Genomic DNA, 23999 nt, shown 5'->3' on the forward strand with positions numbered 1-23999 from the left:
TGGGATCAAGTCTGGTGGGAAATAAACTAATAGTAGAAGATAAATTAAATACACTTGTAAATACGGTCAATAGTCTTTTCCTTGACAATGTGGAAAAAGATGAAATAAGAAATATTGTAAAAAACTGTGTAAGCAAAAGATCAACTGACTATGAAGATTTAGACATGATGACTGTAAAAAGTATAATAGAAACTGTTATTGAACCATTCACTTACATTTGTAATCTGTCTCTGTCAACAGGAATTTTCCCAGACGAAACAAAAATTGCCAAGGTAGTCCCATTATATAAAAATGGAGACAAACATAATTTTTCAAATTACAGGCCAGTGTCATTGCTTCCACAGTTTTCTAAAATTATCGAAAAAAATTTTTGTGACAAGGTTGGACAAATTCATTGAGAAACATCATATTTTAAATAATGCTCAGTATGGATTCAGAACAAAACATTCAACAGCTATGGCAATTATGGAATTAACAGAGAAAATATCAAGAACAATAGATAATAAAGATTATTTTGTAAGTATTTTTATCGACCTGGAAAAAGCTTTTGATGTTATCGACCACTCAAGAATGCTTCACAAGTTACAACAATATGGAATTAGAGGTATTGCACATCAGTGTGTAAAAAGCTACTTAGAAAATAGAAAACAGGAAAAAGGAAAAATAGCGAAAGCCATTGCTGTTTTGCATAAAGTCAAATTTTCATTGGATAGTTATGGTTTATTAACATTGTACAATTCATTGATTGTCCCATATTTAACTTATTGTGTAGAAATCTGGGGATCAACATGTAAAACTTATACACAACCATTATTTATTCTGCAGAAAAAAGCTTTAAAAATGATTAGCAATAGTCGTTTTAGAGATCCATCTAATCCATTATTCATTAAGTATAAGGTACTTAAATTTCATGATTTAGTTGATTTGAAAATATTACAAACAATGCACCAAGCTAATAAAAATACCTTACCAATAAACATTCAAAATATGTTTGAAAAAAGAGTAAGTAGTTATAATTTGAAAGGAATAGAAGTCTTTAAAAAAAACAAGATTCAGAACCAAAGTAAAGGAACAGAGTATTGCAGTGAATGGTGTAAAATTATGGAACAACCTCAACAAAGAAATCAAAGAATCAAGGTCGCTTAAATTATTTTAAAAAACGTATTAAACTAGATGTATTAAGTAAGTATGAAACTATGAAATAAGTCAGTGGGTTATGACAAAGTCTAAAATGTAATCTGTTAATAATGTCTAAAATTATGAAATAAGTCAGTGGTATGTGACAAAGTCAAAAAATGTAATCTGTTAAATAATGTTGAATAATGATGCTTAAAATTGAAAGATTGTATTGTAAAAAGGGGCAGAAAATATAAGACTTGTTCTTCTCTCTGCTCCTTTTCATTCAGTGTCTTGTACTCATTTCTGCTTTTGTGCTTTTCTTTTAAATGAATGAAATAAATATTGGAAAAAAAAAATACTGTATGGCTTCACTCGATGTTCTTGAAATGCCAGTTAGCAGATACCACCATCTTTATGAAACACTGAAGCAATGTCCCCCAAATACTAGAAATAATTCAGACCTTGAAATGTCAAAGCATATTGTAAATGCTGAGTGAAGACAACAAAGACAGAAATAAATCAAAAACAAACTTTATGAAAGTTAAGATTGTGTTCTTTATTAAAGCAGGAACCACATGCACATTTTTTTTTTACATTCTACAACACAACTGGAGGTAGAACAAAAGAAGAAAGGCAGCAGGGGAAGACAGTGATCTCAGGATCTGATTTAGTTGTTGGCCATGGTGGTCTGCAACCAGTCAATGAAGATGCAGACCTGCAAACAGACAGAAAGAAGTGAGTCATGAGTGGATTGTTGAAAAATGGTTATTTATTATGCAAAGATATTTGAGCGGTACCTTGGTATAGACTCCAGGATGATTTTTCTCGGCACATCCGTAGCCCCAGGACACAACACCCTGCAGCTGATCATTGCACACGACGGGGCCACCAGAGTCACCCTGAAAGTCATATATCAAGACGTGAGATACAATCCAAAGAGAGAAAACAAAAATATAAAAATCAATGGGTCTAGAAAGAGGCTCTCTGCAGAGAGTGTTGACCACAGTACCTGGCAGGAGTCCTTGCCTCCCTCCAGGTATCCAGCACAGAACATAGAGTCAGTGATCATTCCAGGGTAGGAATTGTTACAGTCTCTGTCAGACAAGATGGGGATCTTCAGGCACTGCAGCTTGTTCTTGTCAGCAGCTGAGGTTTAAAAGAAAATATGGCAGAAAAGGGTTAAAAGAACTCCTGTAAGAGTCACAAGAACATTCTCTTAGCTGTGGTGGATTAATGGGATAAATGTTCAGATGTTAATTACTGGGGCTCATGGTGTTGCCCCAACCAGAGACTAAGCACATGGTCCCAGCAGGGGGACAGCTGGTGGGCAGAGCCACAGGCTGCACATTGCTATTGAGAGAGGCAGAGGTGCTCAGTTTGATCAGCATGATGTCGTTGTCGATATTCCAAGAGTTGTAGTCGGGGTGGCGGATAACGCGGGCAGAGCTGATGAACTGTTCTGTGCCTTCAGTGACCTTGATGTTGTGCTCACCAAGATGCACCTCTACACGGCTACACAAGATAGAAGAGATCAAAGACTTCACAGCATCTGTTCAAATCAGAGACATTCCTGCAAAACCTTTTCTTTATGACATCACATACGACTTGTAGCAGTGAGCAGCAGATACAACCCAGTCCTTGTTAATCAGGGATCCACCACAGAAGTGGTAACCAGAGTTCAGGGACACCTGGTGGGGCTGAGAGTGTTTCGGGCACTCATACCCTCCGACAATTTTGTCGTCATCCAACGCAACTGAAAACACAAACAGTTCAAAGAGGTAACAACCAAGTGGATGCATTTAGAGGTAAATGAAAATCACACAGAGAAGGACTTATGCTCACAAGCAGCTCCGATGAGCAGAACAAAGATCAGAGACCTCATGGTTGCTGAGTGATCCTGTCGATGGGAGGACTTCATCTGGATGTCGCATTTATATGCTGATGGACCCGTCCTGGTCATGCCTCTTAATGTTTTGGGACCAATCAGCGGTCTGTCCTGAACTACTGCAGCTGATTATTCAGACAGCTGAGACAATAAAACATGGATTTTGTTTGAAAGTGGGCTGTAACAAATTTGTCTGTTAAAAAAAATTTCTGTTCATGTAACATTTCATCACATGTTTCAGTTGGCTTACTGGACTGCAGCTCAATTGAGGACACAATACTTTAATCATTAATCCTGATGTGAACACGTAGTGGGAGTTCTGCAGATGGTGTTGTTGACAGCTGCACACTGAATCTGTGTTTCACAAAAAAAAAACTGACGTCTTTAAACAGAACACTTAAAATACTGATTCTAGAAACATGGAAAGAAACCAAATCACTCAACCAAACGCCAACCGTGGTAACACCTCTTAGGCCCCACTTCACATCATAACTGGGTACAAATGTCTTTGTGAATCACCATGTTTTATGTGTGCATGTGTGTGTGTCAAAATAGATGTTGAAAAAGAAGTGCTAAATATCAGTTATCACTGATCCATCATGCTTGTTGAATGACACTAAACAAAATGAATCTTTGAGCACCAGCTATCTGTAAAACCGAAGTGTATATTTTGGTGAATTATCCTGTACTTTTCCTGTCAACAATTGATTATTCATTAATTATTACCTCTTGCTGGTTTGTTATGTGGACTCATGAACCACAAAATAATTTTAAACTAAAGCTATACAGTGGTCCCTCGCTATAACGCGGTTCACTTTTCGCGGCCTTGCAGTTTCGCGGATTTTTTTAGTGCAATTTTGCATGCTGCTGCTTCTTCTTCTTTTTTTTTTAACAGCGCATTTAGTTCTGCGTCCTCATCAGGCAGGCCGATCGGCATCACCACGATTGCTCTCACTGCCTCCAATGCGCTTACCGAATCAGCGGGCGCAGTAAGCGCCGCAGCGGGCCACTCACACCGCCCCACTGTCTGCTGTGCAGAGTTGCGGCCAAAATCTGGCAACAGGTCCAGAGACTATGCTCGCTGTTTTCATGCAGAGCGCTCCAGCAGCCTGCAAGGATAGAATTCTTGGGGAAAAATCCGCAGCGCTGCATGGTCTCGGTAACCGCAGCCGCAGAGCTCCGTGGCCACTGAGAGAGGTTTGTATCTTTATAATAACTTCGATTCTTTGCGGGTCCCACATCCGTCCCGCAACGGTAACACCGGAGGCAGTGAGTGAAGAAAGACCATGCGCATTGTGTTCTGCGTGTGCCTGTGTATAATCTTCTCGCCCAGAAGAAAAAAGAGTGCCAACAACTACCCATAACTGTGTTCTTCACTTGGAAAAAGACACCTGCACCGAGGTGTCACTTAGTGGAAAAAGACGCTACAGTGGAGCAGCACCAGGACGCAGAGGCACGGTCAGAGGAACTGTGAAATACTGGTGAGTCACTATTAATAATTTCTTGTGTCCAACCTCATAGGTTGATCGTTAAAGTTAAATTTGTTAGTTCTAAAAGCCATCATATTTATTTATAGGAAAATGTTCTGTTTTTATTTCTCAAACAAATGTTTGGGCCTGAAAACAGGTTTTGATCTTGGGTTTCATTCTATAATACTGGACTTATTTTTCTACTAAGGTTTGAACTTTGAGAGTGTTTACACAGGAGAGAAAAGTGAGAAAATGTTAATGCCTGGTTGAGAAAAGTGTATAAAGTGTGTAGTGAGGGGTTTTACAGCCTTAAAACATCTATAATAATTGTAAAAAAATAACGCTGACTACTCTGTGGATTTCGCCTATCGCGGGTTATTTTTAGAACGTAACTCCTGCGATAAACGAGGGACCACTGTATGTCACTTTTTAACATGAAGCAGAGGTAAGGTTGATGTACTTCAGTTACTTCCTTTGCAACAAACAGATGCATTACACAAGACAGAACAGATCAAAGACTTCACATTTACCTCCCCCTCGAACTGCCACCTTATCATGGTGGGGGAGTTTACGTACCCAGATGATCCTAGGAGTTATGTTGTCGGGGGCTTTGTGCCCCTGGCAGGGTCTCGTAAGGCAAACAGGTCCTAGGTGACGGGTCAGATTAAGGGCAGTTCAGAAGCTCCCATGACCAGTACAAAATCAAGGACCGAGACATCGCCCGGTATGGGCGGAGCCGGGGAGCCCACCCTGGAGCCAGGCCTGGGGTTGGGGCTCGTGCGCCTGGTGGTCGGACCAGCTGCAGCTAAAACTGCACCGCCCCCACAGAAGGGAAGAGATGACGTGAGCAGAAGCCGGAGTAGGGGGTATGTGATGGGGGGTAGGAGGGGGTGGGGAGAGGGAGTGGAGCATGCTTCAGTCCTGTGAAACAGTTTATTGTCTTTGTGGGTTGAGATAAGAAAGAAAGGAGCCAAATAATCACCAAGGCCAGAAGACATTCCTCTGGAGGAAAACAGTCGGGCAATTTGTCCTTCAGGCTTGATAAGCCTGCCGTGTTGTTGTTTGAGCAGTGAAAAACACATTTTACAGTTCCACTTGAACAACCAAATCCCAATTATGAATTAAGAATATTCCTAATTATGAATTAAGACTATTCCCCGGCCTCCGAAGTCTTCAACTTCATCTGCAAGGCACGCATCTGCTCCAAGATGTCATCCAATTTGCGTCTGAGTTCAAGAGTCATCGCAGTCTGAGAATGCACTGCCTTGCCCACCTCGGTAATCATGACGGACAAGCGAGGGGCCATGGTTCTTGATGCGGCTGTCTTGCCAATTTTCCAGTAGTTCACGGCAGCACATAAGCCAGAAAGTACCAGCCCTGCTACCATAAGACCAAATATGAATAAATCCTCGACATCCTCAACAGAGAAAGGTGCAAAGCATGCAACATGCCACGACCCCCAGGAGTCGAGAACATAGCCCGCAGGATACGTTCCATCTGGGCAGGTAGGATCCCCCGGTCCTGACCTTCTTGTAGAAAAGATGGTGTCAATAGCGTTCAGAGACCAGCTGATCAATTCCATAGTTAATCCAATAGTAGTCCAATAGATCCAGTATCCAATATAATTTGAGGAATTCACAGTCTGATGAAGTAGGGACTTGAAGGTTAAAGCAGAGAGCAGAGATAAGGGAGAGTGGAGGAGATGCGACCGCTCTTGTCGGAGTCCCAAGCTGAACATAGCTTGGGACACTGACCAATATAGTTCCAAAAAAAGTGCTCCACCACTAAAGAAGTCAATGAAATAAAAAAGTCGCTTCACTTTTGATCAGAGGAGGTTACAGCAATCAGACTGCAACAGACAGCAATACTGGACTGACAACTAGGCAATGAGTCAACGGGATGCAGAAACAGAAAATAGGATCATATTTCTGGAGAATCGAGTGGCTAATTTAGAATTTTACACAAGGATGAATGACATCATATTCAGCTGATTGGAGACAGAACCTTGTTATTATGCCAGTGCTGTACCAAGAACAAGCAGTGAGGATGCCAGCAAACAGGAGTGTCTTTCTGGAGGTTAGCAAAAGCCAGATTCTCAACTCCTGGTCTGAACGAGACCTAAGAAAATGCACCGTGGACATCGCCAGAACGGCCTGCCTTCTGTGAAAGCAGAGGAAGGTACAATCTAGATGGACAGCAAACTGTAAAGTTTACATAAAACTGAATGGAACCCCAGAAGAGGACAAAATCGTGACCATCAGAGACTACGGAACCTGACAAATACATCTAAATACAACCTCCAACAAACAAGGTATGAAACATATTATAGGCAGTGGGCCGTGTGGAAATACGTATTGTGTTATTGCATGACCTACAAAAAGGGTGGGTATGATTTTTGCATGATTTTATTGAAAATATTACACACACACACACACACACATCTTCAACCACTTAGTCCAACCAAGGGTTGCTGGGAGCTGGAGCCCATCCCAGCAGCCATAGAGTGCGAGGCGGGGCACACCCAGGACAGGATGCAAGTCTGTTGCAGGGCCACAAACAGACAAACACAGCCACACCCACACGCACACCTATGGACAATTTAAAGATTCCAATCCACCTAACCCGTAAGTCTTTGGATGTGGGAGGAATCCGGAGCACCCGGAGGAAACCCACGCAAACAAGGGGTAGAACATGCAAACACACAGAAAGGCCACAGGTGGGAAATGAACCCATGACCTTCTCACTGAGAGGCAATAGTCTAACCACTAACCCACCATGCTCCCCGAAAATATTACAGGAAATGTTCAATGTCTTTCCACATGCAATATCTTGGTACGTTATTTAGTAATTTGGATTTTTAAATCATTATTTTGAAGATCTACGTATCCGCTCAGCCTTGAACAAAAATAACCAATTGGAAGATGTGTTCAATAGATCACTTCCACTTGACCAATGACAATTACTATAGCAGAGTGGTTCAGTCACGTGTTGAGACAACATGGTGACTTCCAATGAGGAAGATGCGTTGTCTTCGAGTGAGCACCAAAATGTTTGTTATATGTGCATCTTTCATTAAAAAGGAGCAAAATCAGACTTTTTTCAGGAAGAAGAGGGCATTGTTTTTTGGAGTATGTAAGGGCTGGACTGTACTGGTTTCAGATGGCTGACATGGAAGGAAGGGTGAATCCTCATGGACCTTGGAAGGCAGAGACGGACAGAGACAGGATTAAATGATCTTGGATATAGGGACAACGAACCTGGGAGTCATCTTCTGAAGTACTCCTTGTGGAGACAGGTGCTGTGTGGACAGCCAAACCCGTTGCCCTGGGGTGTAGGAAGGTGCCACTGGCCGTCTGCAATCCGCATCCTTCTTATAGGCCTCAGAAGTCCATAACAGAGCTCTCCGGGCCCGCTCCCAGGTTCGCCGGCACCGCAGTATGAGTCCCAGGGCTGAAGGTACTGGTGAGCTTAAGTCTGTGGAGGAAAACAGAGATGGTTGATGACCAAACACTACATGAAAATTGGAGAAACCAGAAGCAGATGCAGGTAAACTATTGTGAATAAGTTCAATTCACAGAAGCTGGGCAGACCAGGAGGCGAGATACTGGGAGTCCAGGATCCATAGTCCCTTTTCTAATTCCTGGTTCAGACATTCAGCCCAGCTAACAGCTAATGTTATCATAATGTTACCCTATGGTTCTCACAAGGTCATGAATGTCACTGGTTTCTTCATGTCGTGAGAATGTCCTCAGAATGTTTGAATCAGTCCTCAGCTGACAGCTAACTTTATCATAATGTTAGCCTATGGTGGAGCGATTTGTCTGGTTAATTCCGATAACAAAGGGGACTTCAACATACTAACTAGTTACGTGGCCCTGTGCGGTCGGCGCCAGCATCTTATAGGGACATGTGGCATTCAGCCACACAAGATTGAGGAAGAACATGGGTAATTGTGACAGTAGTTAAGAAAAAAGCAGACACGCAAGCCTGCAGCAAGCTGGTGTTTGGGGTACTTGACCGTTAACCCAGAAGTGCTATAGGCTCTCCCACACGTGCACTCGTAACTGTGAGATGGCATATACACAGCATAACTTCACATGGATAAACTGTGTACGGATTTGTTTTCGGAATCAACGAAGCAGTTGCAAAAAGGTTCTTATTTGTTTTGGTTCCCAGTGGAAAAGAAAAGGCGAGGAGGTAGGAGATGGTAAGTGTTAGCATACACAACTAACCAGAGTAGCTCCGGTCTCTCTCCTGCAAAACCGCCTTGACACATTTGTGCTCTGGATCATAAACAAACTGCAATGCATGTCCACTTTCCCACTGCATCGTCACTTTTTCTTTGCATTTTCACTTTGTGTACATCGTACTTTGTGTGCATCGTATTTCCGACCATAAGCCATGCCAACTAGCAGTTGGCATTGAACTGCTGGGTGGGGTCAGGAAGGAGCAGCAGGGGGCTGTTGTAAAATGATGTTTTAGGTTCCGAAACACCTCCTTGCCACGTCCTTTTGTGCGGACCCCTGAGTGCGAGGAGGTGTTTCGGAACCTAAAACATCGTATGACAATGGCCCCCGTGCTGCTCCTTCCTGACCCAACCCAGCAGTTCGTGGTTGAAGCCGATGCATCAGACATTGGTTACATTATGCAGAGGAGCAGCTATGGTACTGAAATTGCGGATAAATGTCCAATAAAACTGGCGAACCCAAAGAACCTCTGAATGGCCTTACGACAATTAGGGACCGCCCAGTCTTGAACCATGGCAATCTTGGCTGGATCCATCTGTATTTCCCCTTCAGAAATCACAAACCCCAAGAAAGACACTGTGGAGCTGTGGAAGTCGCATTTTTCTGTTTTTACATATAAACCGTTTTGTAACAGAGTCTGAAGGACAGCTCGGACTTGCTGCATGTGGGTTTCCAGAACAGGTGAGTAAATAAGAATGTTGTCAAGGTAAACAAAGACACATTTGTTGAGGAACTCGTGCAGTACATCATTAACAAGGTTTTGAAACACCACGGGTGCATTAGTAAGTCTGAAAGGCATTACCAGATATTCATAGTGGCCGATGGGTGTGTTGAAGGTGGCCTTCCATTCATCCCCTGCGCGAATGTGAACTAGATGTTACGTGTTCCATAAATCCAATTTCGTGAAAACCTTGGCTCCTTCTAACAGTTCCATGCTGAAGAAATTAGTGGCAGATGATACTGATTCTTGACCGTGACGTCATTAAGCCCTTGATAATCTATACAGGGGTGGAGGGATTTGTCTTTCTTCTCCACAAAGAAAAACCCTGCCCCAGCGGGTGAGGACGAGGGCTAAATCAAACCGGCTGCCAGTGACTCCTGTATATAGGTGTTCATAGCTATGCGTTTCAGCACTGAAAGAGAATAACTTACCCCGGGCGGTGCTGCCCCTGGGAGGAGGTCAATAGTGCAATCGTACTAGCGGTGGGGTGGAAGCGACTTTGCTCTAGTTTTGCTGAAGACTTCAGCGAGATCATGGTCAGGACCGGCCCAAGCCTTTATGGGGCCTTAAGCAGAATTTCATTTGGGGGGCCCCCCTACCATCACCTCAGCACCAGATGCCTCATTATTCCATAGGCTACACTGTTATGTGTGTAACGTACCCACAGTCATTAGCATTATTTGTAATTATCTTACATCATACAGGTGTCATTCTTGTTTTTAACCTTAAAGGGGTAGCAAACTCATAAATATGTTTTAATTAACTTCTACATATAGAGTGATGTATAAGTATGGCTCATTAATTTAACTATTTGAAAGTAACATCAGCAGGCAGGAGACTGCATTTATAGTAAACACGTTAAAGAGTTTAATTTCTTTCAGGTGTGCAATGGTGTGCAAAATGTTCAATATCCAAATACAAAATAGAATCAAATGACATTCACATTATCTTACAGAAAAATAAAGTTGTAATCAAAATTAAATACTTAAATAATAAATACAATACTTAAATAATCTCCAAAATGAACATAGAAATCCACACCATAACAGCAATGTGTGTGCATACTAGCAATGCACACACATTGCACTGGGGGCTATTGCTTTAACTTTGGCCTGCAAACCATTGAGAGCTGAGCTACTTTTCCCCACCTTTTGCACCAAATTAATCTGAGCAGTTGATCGGCCCTGCTGTTTAACTCTGTTTTTCTTCGTAAGGAAGACTATCAAATGGCTTCGCCAAAATTCGGTCCACAACATTCAAATTGTCTGCCATTATGTGCAGCTTGATACCTAGCTAGCTCACTAGCTGGGACTGGCGCGAGGCTAGTGTGAAGTTTGTCCGCCTGTGAGTGTTTTGTGACGGTGGAGGAGCTCAGCAGCACCCGCTGCTCGGTAAGAACAGAAACTACGATAGAAGTCAGAAAGAGTGATAGAAGTCAGTCTCCAAACACAAGCAGCTACAAAAAAAAACAAAACACCAGAAATAGAAGCTTGATTTGTCGCTAGTCATTTTTAACAAAGAAAATGCCGCTAAGAGGATTAGGTTCCACTCAGAACACAATGAAAATGCTCCCATGGATGTTTACACTATAAGATCGCTGATTCGCTCATTTCTCTGTCAATCAAAAAGGGATTCCGCCTCAGACAGATCACCCAATCATCATGCAGAAGCTGAGCGTCCGGGCCAGCCGAGGCCAGCCCACTGCCCCATAGACCCCAAGACACGCTGAGCGTCCGATGGGCGGGACAAAGCCCAGCATTTATCCAATGACTCGTCTCGTTTCGCTGCATGCTTTGTGTCGCTATTGAAGTCTGTGGACACTCAGCGTCCACACTGTTTAAAGCACTGTGAAGCTGCGGGTTTGAGTGAGAGGAAAGCGGCGTCGTTACCAGTGATAAGAAGCTGATTCTGAACAAAAGTTGAGCGCGTTGTAGCGGATATTTAGTCAATGACGTACACACAACAGTATATATTTAATCACTTATTTTTTGACATTTTAGGGGAAGCTGAGCAGTCAGAGCATTCGCCTCTGTCTTTAAGACACCTAAAGCACGTTACACTAAACAAACGGAGCATTTCGCAAATAATGACAACAAAAATTGTAATATTGGACATGCAAACCTACCTTTGTCTTGTTGTTTTTTCTCATCTTCCAACTTCTTCTTTTTTGTTTTCTCTGCTCCAGAGGGATAATTTCTTTTCATGACTTGCACTCACTTTATTCCTCACGATTAGTCATCGACCACCTGACCCAAGCGGTGCATCTAAATTTGCCCAACGGTGGCAGCAGCCAAGAGGAGGCATCAATTAACCTAGTATTGGTATTTTGTCAAAATTAATTTTTTTTTTCGGGTGCAATACAATTTCGTTTAAATTATTCAATATTATTTTAATTTCATGTATATATTTACTTTTTTTATCACAACGTCTCGGTGCTCTCGGGGCCCCCTAGTGGCGTGGAGGCCCTAAGCGACCGCGTAGTTGGCATATGCGTTGGGCCCCAATACTTAATCCTACTCAGAGACCAGTCTAAACTGGTTTTATGGTGTTGTAACCAGGGGTGCCCCAGAATTACAGAGTGAGACATCTTATCAAAGATATGGAAAGCAATTAGTTCAGCATGATTATCAGGGACGTTCATGCGAACTGAGTGCGAAATTCAATTTGACCCAATTTGCGGCCATCCACTACATAAACCACCAGGGGCCGTGAAAGCCAGTACAATTAAAGGTGGAGGGACCTGGCGAGAGAGGATGACATTAGGTTAAAATAGGCTCCAGAATCAATAAACACAGGACAGGTCAACACCGAATAATCTGATGTAAATTTAGCTGATAAAACATTCTGTGAGAAGGGAGCAATTGAGCTTTGACTCACCTGCACTACTGATCTTGACCGCACTGGGGCACCCCTTACAAGACAGAAAGTGATCATGTGAAGATTGTCCACAGTAATAACAGAGTCCTTCCACACGTCGTCACTCTCGGTCCTTGTTGGAGAGGCGTGTCCATCCCACTTGCATGGGCTCCACGGCAGCACCAGGGCAGGTGGGCACCTTCAAATGACTGGAAGCGGAAGAATGCTCAGATGAGGAGATGACCTGTGGAGCAGGATGGTGGGTGTCCCAGTGTGGGCGGTCAGCCAGGCAGTGATCGGTACAGATAGCCAGCGCAATGAAGTCATCAAGGTCTTCAGGTAGATCTACCACGATGAGCTGACTCTGGATGTTGTCATTCAAACCCTGGAAAAGCACATCCTGGAGTGCAGCAGGATTTCATTCACACGTGAAAACTTTGCAGAGAGACCACCCTGCAAGTCCTCAGCAACCCACCTCCAGACGTTTGCAGCGTGTCTTCCAAACTTGCCTCCTGCTTTCGTCCACAGCTCCTGGTACATGGCACGCTTCCTTTCAGTGGCTTCTTCCATGTGGTCTTCCCAGGGCACTGTGAGCTCCAGAATGATCAGCTGTTTGGTTGAGTCTGATACAATGATCATATCTGGTTGGAGCCGTGTGGATGTTATTCTGGCTGGGAACTTCAGCTGTTTGCCCAAATCCACTTCAAGTTGCCAGTCAGTGGCAGAGGTGAGGAGGCCAGATTTTGCCCATGGTTGAGTGGCTTCTCTCCGGCTCTATGAAACCTGATGGTCTCTTGGCTTGTGGTGGCCCTTCATGGTGCTGATGGCTGTACCTATGCTGTCAGTGCCAATGATAGCGCCCATCTCCAAGGGTCTTTGGGCAGCTGCTGAGGAGGTGCTCCAGGGTTCCCCGTCCCAGACACTGCTGCAGGCTGGTGATTCTGACTTGCCCCAGACATGGAGGTTAGCTAGGTTTGGAAGGACGTCATAAACAGCCTTGGCTAATAACCTGATGCACCGGAAGTCTGGTTTCCAGATGTTGGACCAGGTGATCTTTTCTTGCAAGACATTCTCCCATTTAGTCCAAGCTCCTTGTTGCCCCATTCCCACCATCCTGCTAGCTTGTTCCTCCTCCATGCCTGCCCGCACTTCCTCCTGAACAAGACGCTGTTGCTCTTTACCCTTGGCCTTGTCCACCCTGGTTACTGGGAAGTACCCAATCCCTGCACGCCCCATGGCTATGGACCCAACCAGTGCCTTCTGCCTCATCTGTGACTTTGCCATCTCCAAAGCTTTGTCTGCCCTCCATTTCCTACCTGTACGCACCTGGATGCCAGCCCCTGCCACCTCTGAATCCCTGGATTCCCTATACTGCAGGACTTCCCATGTTCTGGACACCATGAATTCTTCAGTGAGCCTGCTGAATGGAAGAGCTACTCAAACTGCACCAAGACCAAGCCATCTGTGTAGGTAGCAACTGATCTTTTTCTTCATGGCCTCGACTATTGTTATGGGTACTGTGTACACCAGCAAAGGCCATAGGATCTGGGGCAAGATGGAATGCTGGTAAATCCAAGCCTTAAATCTCCCTGGCAGGCTGCACCCTGTGAACGCAGAGCCCTAGCTGGCACATAGGACTCAACCAGGCCGGCCAGATAGGAGGGTGCCAGTCCATGAACAATTTAATAGGCCAATAGTAATACTTTAAAATCTGATCTCAGAGAGACCGGAAGCCAGTGAAGGGATGCCAGAACCGGCGTAATATGGTCAAACCTTCTGCTTCGTGTCAGAAGTCTGGCAGCAGCATTTTGAACCAGTTGAAGACCCCTGATGCTGGACTGTGGTAAACCATAAAACAAAGCATTACAATAGTCCAATCTAGAAGAAACAAAAGCATGAATCAGAGTCTCAGCATCAGCCATAGACCGGATGGGACGAATCTTTGCTATATTTCTTAGATGAAAGAAAGCAGTCCATGGAAAGGACACCGTAGGATCAAAAATTACCCCAAGGTTCCTCACTTTGTCAGTATGATGTATAACACATGAACCTAAGCTAAGCGCTAGCTCATCAAATTGATGCCGATGTCTTGCTGGACCAAGAACCATCATTTCAGTCTTATCAGAGTTCAAAAGTAGAAAGTTGTTAGACATCCAACTTCTCACTGCTGCGAGAAAGTCCTGTAAAGATTTTATGTGGACAGGATTTCCAGCAGCTATCGGCATATACAACTGTGTCATCAGCTTAGCAATGAAAAGCAACCCCAAAACGCTGCAAAATGTTCCCAAGAGGTGCCATATACAGGGAAAAAAGCAGGGGACCCAGAATGGATCCCTGCGGAACCCCGAACTTCATGCTCCTAAAATCAGAGGTAGTGTCGTTGCACAAAACACAGTGGGAACGACCAGACAGATAAGACGTCAACCACACAAGCGCAGTTCCAGTAATCCCGAAACAGTTTTCCAGCCGATCAAGTAGAATATGATGATCAACGGTGTCAAACGCAGCACTGAGATCCAGCAACACCAATACTGTAGTAGTATCCGAGTCCATTGCTCACAGAGATCATTAACTACTTTAATAAGTGCTGTTTCTGTGGAGTGATGTTTTCTAAAAGCAGACTGCAGTGGCTCAAAAAGGTCATTCTCACTGAAATAGTCCACAAGCTGCCATGAACCACCTTTTCCAGAATTTTAGAGCAGAATAATAGATTTGATATCGGCCTATAATTTTTCAATACACCAGGATCAAGATTAGATTTCTTGAGTAGTGGTTTAACCACTGCAGATTTAAAACAATTTGGAACAGATCCAGAGTTTAGAGAAAGATTAACAATTTCCAGCACAGTTGGCCCAAGAATGGGCCAAAGATCCTTAAACAATTTTGTTGGTATAGGATCAAATAAACAAGTTGTGCTTTTAGTAGACATCACAAGTTTCGTCAGCACACCTAGTGAGATATTATCAAATTATGTGAATCTAGGTAGCACCTCAGTGGTAGTCCCTAGCTCAGTAGCTGGATACAATGACTGGACCAAAGTATGCTGAGATGTGCTCAACCTAATATCTTCTATTTTCTTTTTGAAATAGTCCAGAAAGTCCTGTGCTGAAAAAGGAGAACGACCAACAGGTGGCTGTCCATGAATAAGAAATGCCACGGTATCAAACAAAAACTTTGAATTATGCTTGTTTTTGTTTATCAATTCAGAGTAATAGACCTGCTTCGTAGCCAATAAAGCATACTTATAATCTAAAATAGCTTCACGCCACGCAAGGTGGAACACCTCTAGTTTGGAACTACGCCATTTCCATTCCAACCCTCTAGCCTTCTGCCTAAGGTCGCGCAAATAATTGTTGAACCAAGGTGTGTGCCTTGGGAAGGCATGGCCTTAATAGAGGAGGCGCAATCTTATCAAGTGTGGTTTTTAGCACTAAATTCAGGCTATCCGCAAGACTGTGTACCGATTGAAAATTCATCAAGCTTGAAGTTAAGATTTCTGGTAGTCTCGCTTCGAGTTCAGTCAAAGTTGAAGGTTTAATACGTAGCTGATAGGCAAGGTTGTTGCTCCACTAAATGCGGCAGCGTAATTGTAAACCTAATAAGCGAGTGGTCAGAGACCGCTGATGCAAGAGGCAGGATGTCGATATCTGTGACAGCAAGGCCACGTGCAAGAACCAAATCCAGAGTATTACCACTGATATGCATTGAACCATGAATGAACTGCTGAAATCCTAATGCATCCATGATTTCCATAAATTATTTACCAAGGGGATCAGAGGGCTTATTTATGTGAATGTTAAAGTCACCAATAATCAAAATGTTGTCTGTACTAGTTGAAAGACTAGAGATGAACGTGCCAAATTCATCTAAAAAATCAGAGTATGGGCCAGGAGGCCTATAGACAGTGACAATATAACATAGCTGATTTCCAGTTTTATGACCTTGACAGTACTTAGCATTATGGGCATAACGGAGAATCAGATGCTCAAATGAATTATATTTATGACCCCCAACAGTTAATAAAGTAAACCTGGATTTATAAATAAAAGCAACATCCTCGCCTTTCCTCACATCATGTGAAATGTGACTAAAAGTGTACGTCGGTGGGCAGGCCTCATTCAGAGGAAGGACAGCTGTGGATTTAAGCCAGGTTTCACATAACCCAATCATGTCCAGGCGATGATCTACAATTAAGTCATTCACCAGCAATGACTTCAGAGTCAATGATCTGATGTTAATAAGACCCAAACTAAGGATCTCGGTGGGATCAGCAGATTTTAATGAAGTCATGCGGAAGTTCAGCTCCTCAGCAGCCAGTGACGCAGCGTGTTTCAGCAGCCGGAGGAGCTCAGGTGAAACACCGCGTCTGCGAGCCCGCAGACGACAGCACTGGCGTAAAAACTCCGCAGCCCGGCGAAAGGCAGCAGCAGGAAGCTGCGGCAAAAACGGGCACAGCTTTAGTGGAGCCGGTCCGGTCATCGGAGAGGATGGTCCAGGAACAACAGGAAGAATCCAGCAGCCTCTCATGCGCAGCGCACGCTCCCACGCCCAAAAATATCGTCCATCCCAGAGGAGGCGAGAATCAGGTGCAGCAGGACCTCCACGAGCACAGGTGGCAGAGCAGGGCGGGGCCCTCCCAGCCCGGACCCAGACGACAGCAGTGGCTCATAAAGAGCATTAATGTCCAAGAGAGACTGCCGATTATACACAAGGAAGGCAGAGATGTCCAAGGCAGAACACACAGAGCAAAAACACAGCTACAAATAACGAAAAACTCGACGAGCAGTAGAGACAGGGCTGACAGCATGCCAAACACACAGGTGCCATCTTGCCACCCACAGGCGCCCTGTAACTGCTGCCAAAGGTGCATCAACAAAAAAACCTACTAACTAGTAGTGCTACTACTAACCTAGTGCTGTTTTCTAAGGCTTCTGAGTTCTTGACGCAATCTGTGGATCTGGGTGGCTCTACAGTTCATTGTGTAGTTGGTCTTGGAGTTTCTGATCTCAGTGTGGCCAAACCTCTCAGCTGCATAGCTGACTATGATTGCCGTCATAGTCTCAAGCTGCCAGTCCACCTCCCCCTTGGCTGTGGTCTCCAGGATCTGGCACACATCTGCATCAAACTGTGACCCCACTGCCTAGTTGTTAGCTGAAGGTCACTTAATCCGCTTATGTTAGACTCTTCTGCGGGGGTTTGGAGGCTCCACTGCTTGGAGGTGCTAGGCTCTGTGGGGTGCTTCCTGGCTGGGCTCTTCCTGTGTCTCACCAGCATCTGATCCTGTGCGTTGCAGTGTATTCTCATTGATCCCTGCATTTCATCTTGGCCTATTCTTAGGCCTCGCAGCTTCTTACACACTTTTCCGCAGATGCATGGTCAAATTTCCGTTTGCCTGGGTCAATACTCTTAGGTCTATCCGGTTGGGGCTCTCAAATTTGGGTTTCTCCCTCATGGGAGACACAGGTTGGGGGGCTAGCCCTTCCTGTCCTGGGTGCTGTCTTTATCCTTTTCAGCAGTTTAGGCTACAGTAGCTCTTCTGTTGGATTGGACCACATGCACCAGCCTTCATTACCCAAGTGCATCAGTGAGCCTTGGTCGCCCATGACCTTCTAATCCACTCACTGATTTTCCTTCCTTGGACTACATTTGGTCGGTACTGACCACTACAGACTGCGGAAAGAGCTGTAATTTTGGAGATACTGTGGCCCAGTCACCTTCCAGTACAATGTGGTCCTTGTCAAAATCACTCAAGCCTTTATGTGTCCCCCATTTTTTCTGTAACAAGGTGAACTCCAGATTGAAAAGATGTTACAAGTGGCTTGGCTGGTGAGGAATTCCCCTTTGGCTGACCTGGTAGAGCCTTGGTCTTAACTACAAACAATCTGGTGTTCAGACCCCACTGTGGCCACAACAATATGTCACTTGGGCCACACTTGCAACACATCAACACGAAGGACAAAATGTCATCTTGTGTATGAGAGCTGGCTGAAAAGTTCTGCATCCTATGTGATTATTTCAATCACAATAAAGATACTCATATGAATTGCACATTGCTTGAAATGTTCACCTTTTCAATGGCCAAAAGGTTTTTGTATCCTGTCAGTGAAGAAATTGGGTGTATTTCCTTGAAACCAGAGATGCACAACTGCTTGCACCTAGTGTGACTGTGTCCCTTCCGGTGTTTTTGAGCATGGGCAAATGAAAAAAGTTGGGGGAGGGTGCAAGATTCGGACTGTTTCGCTGGTGTAGTAAGATCTCATCCATTTGAGCCGCTGCAATGCATCCTGTGTTTGTCAGCTTGTTTGGATGAGTATTGTCATGCTAAAGAATTGTGTCTTTTCCTGGATTAACTCATTTCAACTGTATGTACAGCTTTTGCAAAATGTCCATATATGGGCCAGAGTTGATTGCCATCTTCCAAAAATTCTGTGAGGTTTATGCCATCGCAATTGCACTTGATGCTGTGCAACAGTGGCTGTTATAGAGTGCCCTCTGTAGACCTGGTCATGCAGACTCATTGTAGTTGGATTTTCACCCTTCACTCTCCTCATCCACCTCCTGACAGTACTGACACACACACAGGCATTGCCAATGACAGCATTCACTGGTGAATGTCCACGAGTGCACGACTCTCTACTGTTAGGAATTCAATAGCAGCATCTTGTGTCAAATGCACGTCCATGTACGTAGCCATTTTTAAATGAAAGCCATTCTTAAAGGTCATGAAAATTCATTCAGATTTAGCAATGATGTTTAGCATGATGTTCTAAATTATAATATTGAATTAGAACTAATACTAATCCAATATTTCTATTGCAAAAGAAAGCTATAAGAATTTTCAGTAATAAACTGTAACGTGAGCCAGCAAATCCGTTATTTGCTGGTTTGAAAATTTTAAAATTCTTGGACTTGGTTGATTATATCACAATACAAATTATGTATAAAGTCAAAAATAAACTCTTGCCTAAACATGTCCAGGATCTGTTTAAAATGAGGGATTCCAGCTACAATTTGAGAGGGACATTAAAAATGGAGAAACTAAGGATTGGAACTACTGCAAAAAGTCATTGTGTTTCCCTTAAGGGTGTTAATATTTGGCATAACTGTCCTGCTAATATTAAGTTACTTGGTACCTTAGTCGGCTTTAAAAGGCTTTATAAAAATAATATACTTACCCGTTATAGTTTGGAAAATTAGGTTTACCATTTTGTTGTTGTGCTTGGGTTTATGCACTGTTCCTTGTTTGGTTGTGTTTTAAAATTCTGGTGCACTGAGTTGTTTTGTTTGTGCACATTTCTTTTGTTTTGTTGTTATGAGTATATATATTTATACGTATACGTATACATTCTGTACTTTATTTTTTATGGTATAAGGGGAGGGTATCTATAAGCTTTGCTTCTGCCTTCACCTTTTCGGCCACACGGGTTCATTACACATTGTTCTTTTTATGAGTGTGTTATTGTCAGTGTTGTGATTCTGTGTGCAGAATAAATTCATTCATTCATTCATACATTCATGTATCCACCTTCATTAGTAAAAACACAAAAGTATTGGTGATACTTAGCCCTATATTTACCTGGTATTGGATTGATACACAATCTTGCAGTATTCGCACACCACCAACAACCATACCAACATAACCAACAAAACCGTAAGGGTTGGATTATTTTTTGATTTCCTAAAAATTGACCTCATTGTATTTTATTTTTTGCTGATAAAGCTTAGTTGTAGTATTTTCGCTAGTAAAAAGAAAAATTGAAAATGTTTGTTTTTAGAGGCTGTTTTGTCCTACAAAGCCAGTACTGCATGTGCCAGCTAGCAGGTGCTGGGAAAGACAGAGTACATTCTTAATCCCTATGGGAAACAACAGCTGTGAGATACGATGTCTCCACTGCTATATATAGACATCACCTGTGCAATTTGACCAAAGAAACAACGGCCAACTTTTAACAAAATGTCATATTCTTTGGTGAAGTAAAATATTTTCCCAAAAAGACAACTACAGAATACATTATAATATCTAGATTACAATTTTTTAAACTAAACCTTAAGAAGTGTTAAAACTCATATTTTTTAAAAATGGATTCTTATCACATCAGAGATTAACTGTACAAATTGAGCAAAGACAAACTGCTGAGCAGAAATTCCACATGACCTTGCTTTTGTGTGTGTCAGATGAATATTGTATGTTTAAAAGGATAACAATATTATTTAATGGAATAAAGTAATAAGTCAAAATGGAATTCCATACAGTGAAATGGAAAGTGTCAGATCATGTACTGTGGGCAGTACGGTGGATTAGTAGTTAGCACTGTTGCCTCATAACAAGAAGGTCATGAGTTCGATTACCTCCTGTGGCCTTTCTGCGTGGAGTTTGCGTGGGTTTCCTCCAGGTGCTCCGGTTTCCTCCCACATTTAAAGACATGCAGGTGAGGTGAATTGGAAACTCTATAATTATCCAGGTCTCCCTTGCAAAAGAGGTCTTGATTTCAATGGGATTAACCTGGTTAAATAAATAAAAAGCATGTCTGTCTGCTGCTCGTAGAAGTGCCAGATTGGATGAGATGCTGAAGTCTCTGGATGTTGTTAGGTTTTCTTGAGCTTTATTTGTTTAATGGCCACTTTCCCTAAAAGCGATGATACATATATATTCAGGGTGTGCACATTTTTGCAATGCATTTGGCTTTTTAGATTTTTATTGAACATGGAAACTTGTTGCAGATATTTCTTTCATTCTTTCTTTTGGTTTTTTTTAAAAGAAATTTATTTCTAGTTTGTTGCAATAAAAATAATAATAAAAATAATTGAAAAAATAAAGTATTACAGCAAGAGATAGCATATGCATTTCATTGTTTTGTATTGTATATTTGATGGAATAAAACATTGTAATGATTAAAAAAAACCACCGGTTGTCACCGGTTCTGTTCATTATTTTTATGGACAGAATTTCTAGGCGCAGCCAGGGTGTAGAGGGGGTCTGGTTTGGGAACCACAGAATCTCGTCTCTGCTGTTTGCGGATGATGTGGTTCTGTTGGCTTTGTCAAATCAGGACCTTCAGTGTGCACTGGGGCGGTTTGCAGCCGAGTGTGAAGCGTCCGGGATGAAAATCAGCACCTCCAAATCCGAGGCCATGGTTCTCGACCGGAAAAAGGTGCTTTGCCCTCTTCAGGTTGGTGGAGTGTCCTTGCCTCAAGTGGAGGAGTTTAAGTATCTCGGGTCTTGTTCACGAGTGAGGGACGGATGGAGCGTGAGATCGATAGACGGATCGGTGCAGCATCCGCAGTGATGCGGTCGCTGTATCGGACCGTCATGGTGAAGAGAGAGCTGAGTAGGGGGGCAAAGCTCTCAATTTACCGATCGATCTACGTTCCGATCCTCACCTATGGTCATGAGATTTGGCTCATGACCGAAAGAACGAGATTGCGAGTACAAGCGGCCGAGATGAGTTTCCTCCGCAGGGTGGCTGGGCGCTCCCTTAGAGATAGGGTGAGGAGCTCGGTCACTCGGGAGGAGCTCGGAGTCGAGCCGCTGCTCCTCCACGTCGAAAGGAGTCAGTTGAGGTGGCTCGGGCATCTTTTCCGGATGCCCCCTGGACGCCTCGCTGGAGAGGTGTTCCGGGCACGTCCCACTGGGAGGAGGCCCCGGGGAAGACCCAGGACACGCTGGAGGGACTACATCTCTCGGCTGGCTTGGGAACACCTTGGGGTTCCCCCGGAGGAGCTGGGGGAGGTGTGTGTGGATCGGGAGGTCTGGGCGGCTTTGCTTGAGCTGCTGCCCCCGCGACTCGACTCCGGATAAAGCAGAAGAAAATGGATGGATGGATGATTAAAAAATCTATTGGTAATAGTACCTTTTATAGAAATTATATAGGTAAATACAAAAGCTAATATTACCCATCAGGTGCCAGTATATATTGTTTGATTTTCCAAAAGTGTTGGCTTGGAAAGCTGTTTCAGTGTTTAATAATTCTGTCAATGACTCACTAAACTCTGTGATCCCAATGCAGCAACTGGATCTGCACTGTCCAATCAGGTCAGCTGGAGAGTGGGGCAGCTCTCCTGACTTCACATATAAACAGGACATCCAGATGAAGTCTTCCCATCGACAGGATCACTCAGCAACCATGAGGTCTCTGGTCTTTGTTCTGCTCATCGGAGCTGCTTGTGAGCATAAGTCCTTCTCCCTGTGATTTTCATTGACCGCTAAATGCATCCACTTGGTTATTAACTCTTTGACCTGTTTGTGTTTTCAGTTGCATTGGATGACGACAAAATTGTCGGAGGGTATGAGTGCCCGAAATACTCTCAGCCCCACCAGGTGTCCCTGAACTCTGGTTACCACTTCTGTGGCGGCTCCCTGATTAACAAGGACTGGGTTGTATCTGCTGCTCACTGCTACAAGTCGTATGTGATGTCATAAAGAAAAGGTTTTGCAGGAATGTCTCTGAGTTGAATAGATGAAGTGAAGTCTATGTGAATGTGAATGTGAAGTCTTTGATCTGTTCTGTCTTGTGTAGCCGTGTAGAGGTGCGTCTTGGTGAGCACAACATCATGGTCACTGAAAGCACAGAGCAGTTCATCAGCTCTGCCCGCGTCATCCGCCACCCCAAATACAACTCTTGGAACATCGACAACGATATCATGCTGATCAAACTGAGCAGGTCTGCCTCTCTCAATAGCAATGTGCAGCCTGTGGCTCTGCCCACCAGCTTTCCTCCTGCTGGCACCATGTGCTTAGTCTCTGGTTGGGGCAACACCATGAGTTCCAGTAAGTAACATCTGAATTTAAGATGTATCCATTTGGATAATAAGTTAATCCACCACAGCTAAGCATTAGAGAATGTTCTTGTGACTTTTATAGGAGTAAAACCTTTTAACCCCCCCCATATTTCCTTTTAAACCTCAGCTGCTGACAGGAACAAGCTGCAGTGCCTGAAGATCCCCATCTTGTCTGACAGAGACTGTAAAAATTCCTACCCTGGCATGATCACTGACTCCATGTTCTGTGCTGGATACCTAGAGGGAGGCAAGGACTCCTGCCAGGTACTGTGGTCAACACTCTCTGCAGAGAGCCTCTTTCTAGACCCATGGAGACATCAGAAATACTTGTCTTCGCATTGATTTTAATATTTTTGTTTTCTGTCTTTGGATTGTATCTCACTTCTTGTTGATTGGCTTTCAGGGTGACTCTGGTGGCCCCCTCGTGTGCAATGGTCAACTGCAGGGTATTGTGTCCTGGGGCTACGGATGTGCTGAGAAAGATCATCCTGGTGTCTATACCAAGGTACCGCTCAAATATCTTTGCATAATAAATAACCATTTTTCAAAAATATAGTTTCTGTTCATAATGTGGTTATGGTCACTTCATTCTGTCTGTTTGCAGGTCTTCATCTTCGTTGACTGGTTGCAGACCACCATGGCCAACAACTAAATCTGATCCTGAGATCATTGCCTTCCTCTGCTGCCTCTTTTCTGTTTTTCTGCAGCTAATCATGTTGTAGAATTTCAGAAAATGTGCATATACTTTGTCTTCTGCATTAATAAAATTGAACATCTTGACTTCCATACAGTTTGCACTTTGCTTTTTTTTCTGTTTCTGTCTTCTGTCTACACTGCTTTGATATTTCAAGGTAAAACTATTTACTGACCTGCAGTGAAGTAAAAAGCAGACAATTACAGTATTATTGTATTTTCCAGAGTAG

General features: G+C 43.5%; 2 protein-coding genes across 2 annotated transcripts; one reads left to right on the forward strand and one right to left on the reverse strand.

The window, feature by feature from the left end:
* Positions 1-1657: 1657 nt before the first annotated feature.
* Positions 1658-3070, reverse strand: LOC117513783 (trypsin-1-like). Its single transcript, XM_034174012.1, has 6 exons — positions 2962-3070; positions 2722-2872; positions 2381-2631; positions 2129-2265; positions 1917-2018; positions 1658-1834 (listed from the first exon to the last, which is right to left on the reverse strand). The coding sequence occupies exons 1-6, from the start codon at positions 3035-3037 to the stop codon at positions 1787-1789; spliced, it is 765 nt and encodes a 254-aa protein (XP_034029903.1). The 5' UTR covers positions 3038-3070; the 3' UTR covers positions 1658-1786.
* Positions 2765-23866, forward strand: LOC117513784 (trypsin-2-like). Its single transcript, XM_034174013.1, has 7 exons — positions 2765-2842; positions 22398-22461; positions 22551-22701; positions 22815-23065; positions 23204-23340; positions 23480-23581; positions 23681-23866. The coding sequence occupies exons 2-7, from the start codon at positions 22422-22424 to the stop codon at positions 23726-23728; spliced, it is 729 nt and encodes a 242-aa protein (XP_034029904.1). The 5' UTR covers positions 2765-2842; positions 22398-22421; the 3' UTR covers positions 23729-23866.
* Positions 23867-23999: the final 133 nt, after the last annotated feature.

Source organism: Thalassophryne amazonica, chromosome 7, assembly GCF_902500255.1.
Source record: "Thalassophryne amazonica chromosome 7, fThaAma1.1, whole genome shotgun sequence".
NCBI classification, from domain to species: domain Eukaryota; kingdom Metazoa; phylum Chordata; class Actinopteri; order Batrachoidiformes; family Batrachoididae; genus Thalassophryne; species Thalassophryne amazonica.

Bases quoted from the DNA above. Each gene is read 5' to 3' on its own strand.
- LOC117513783 (XM_034174012.1), bottom strand. From the start codon at position 3,037: ATGAAGTCCTCCCATCGACAGGATCACTCAGCAACCATGAGGTCTCTG. The intron at 2,632-2,721 runs GTATGTGATGTC...TATCTTGTGTAG, and splicing joins GCTGCTCACTGCTACAAGTC to CCGTGTAGAGGTGCATCTTG. The intron at 2,266-2,380 runs GTAATTAACATC...TTTAAACCTCAG, and splicing joins GGGCAACACCATGAGCCCCA to CTGCTGACAAGAACAAGCTG.
- LOC117513784 (XM_034174013.1), top strand. From the start codon at position 22,422: ATGAGGTCTCTGGTCTTTGTTCTGCTCATCGGAGCTGCTT. The intron at 22,702-22,814 runs GTATGTGATGTC...TGTCTTGTGTAG, and splicing joins GCTGCTCACTGCTACAAGTC to CCGTGTAGAGGTGCGTCTTG. The intron at 23,341-23,479 runs GTACTGTGGTCA...ATTGGCTTTCAG, and splicing joins GAGGCAAGGACTCCTGCCAG to GGTGACTCTGGTGGCCCCCT.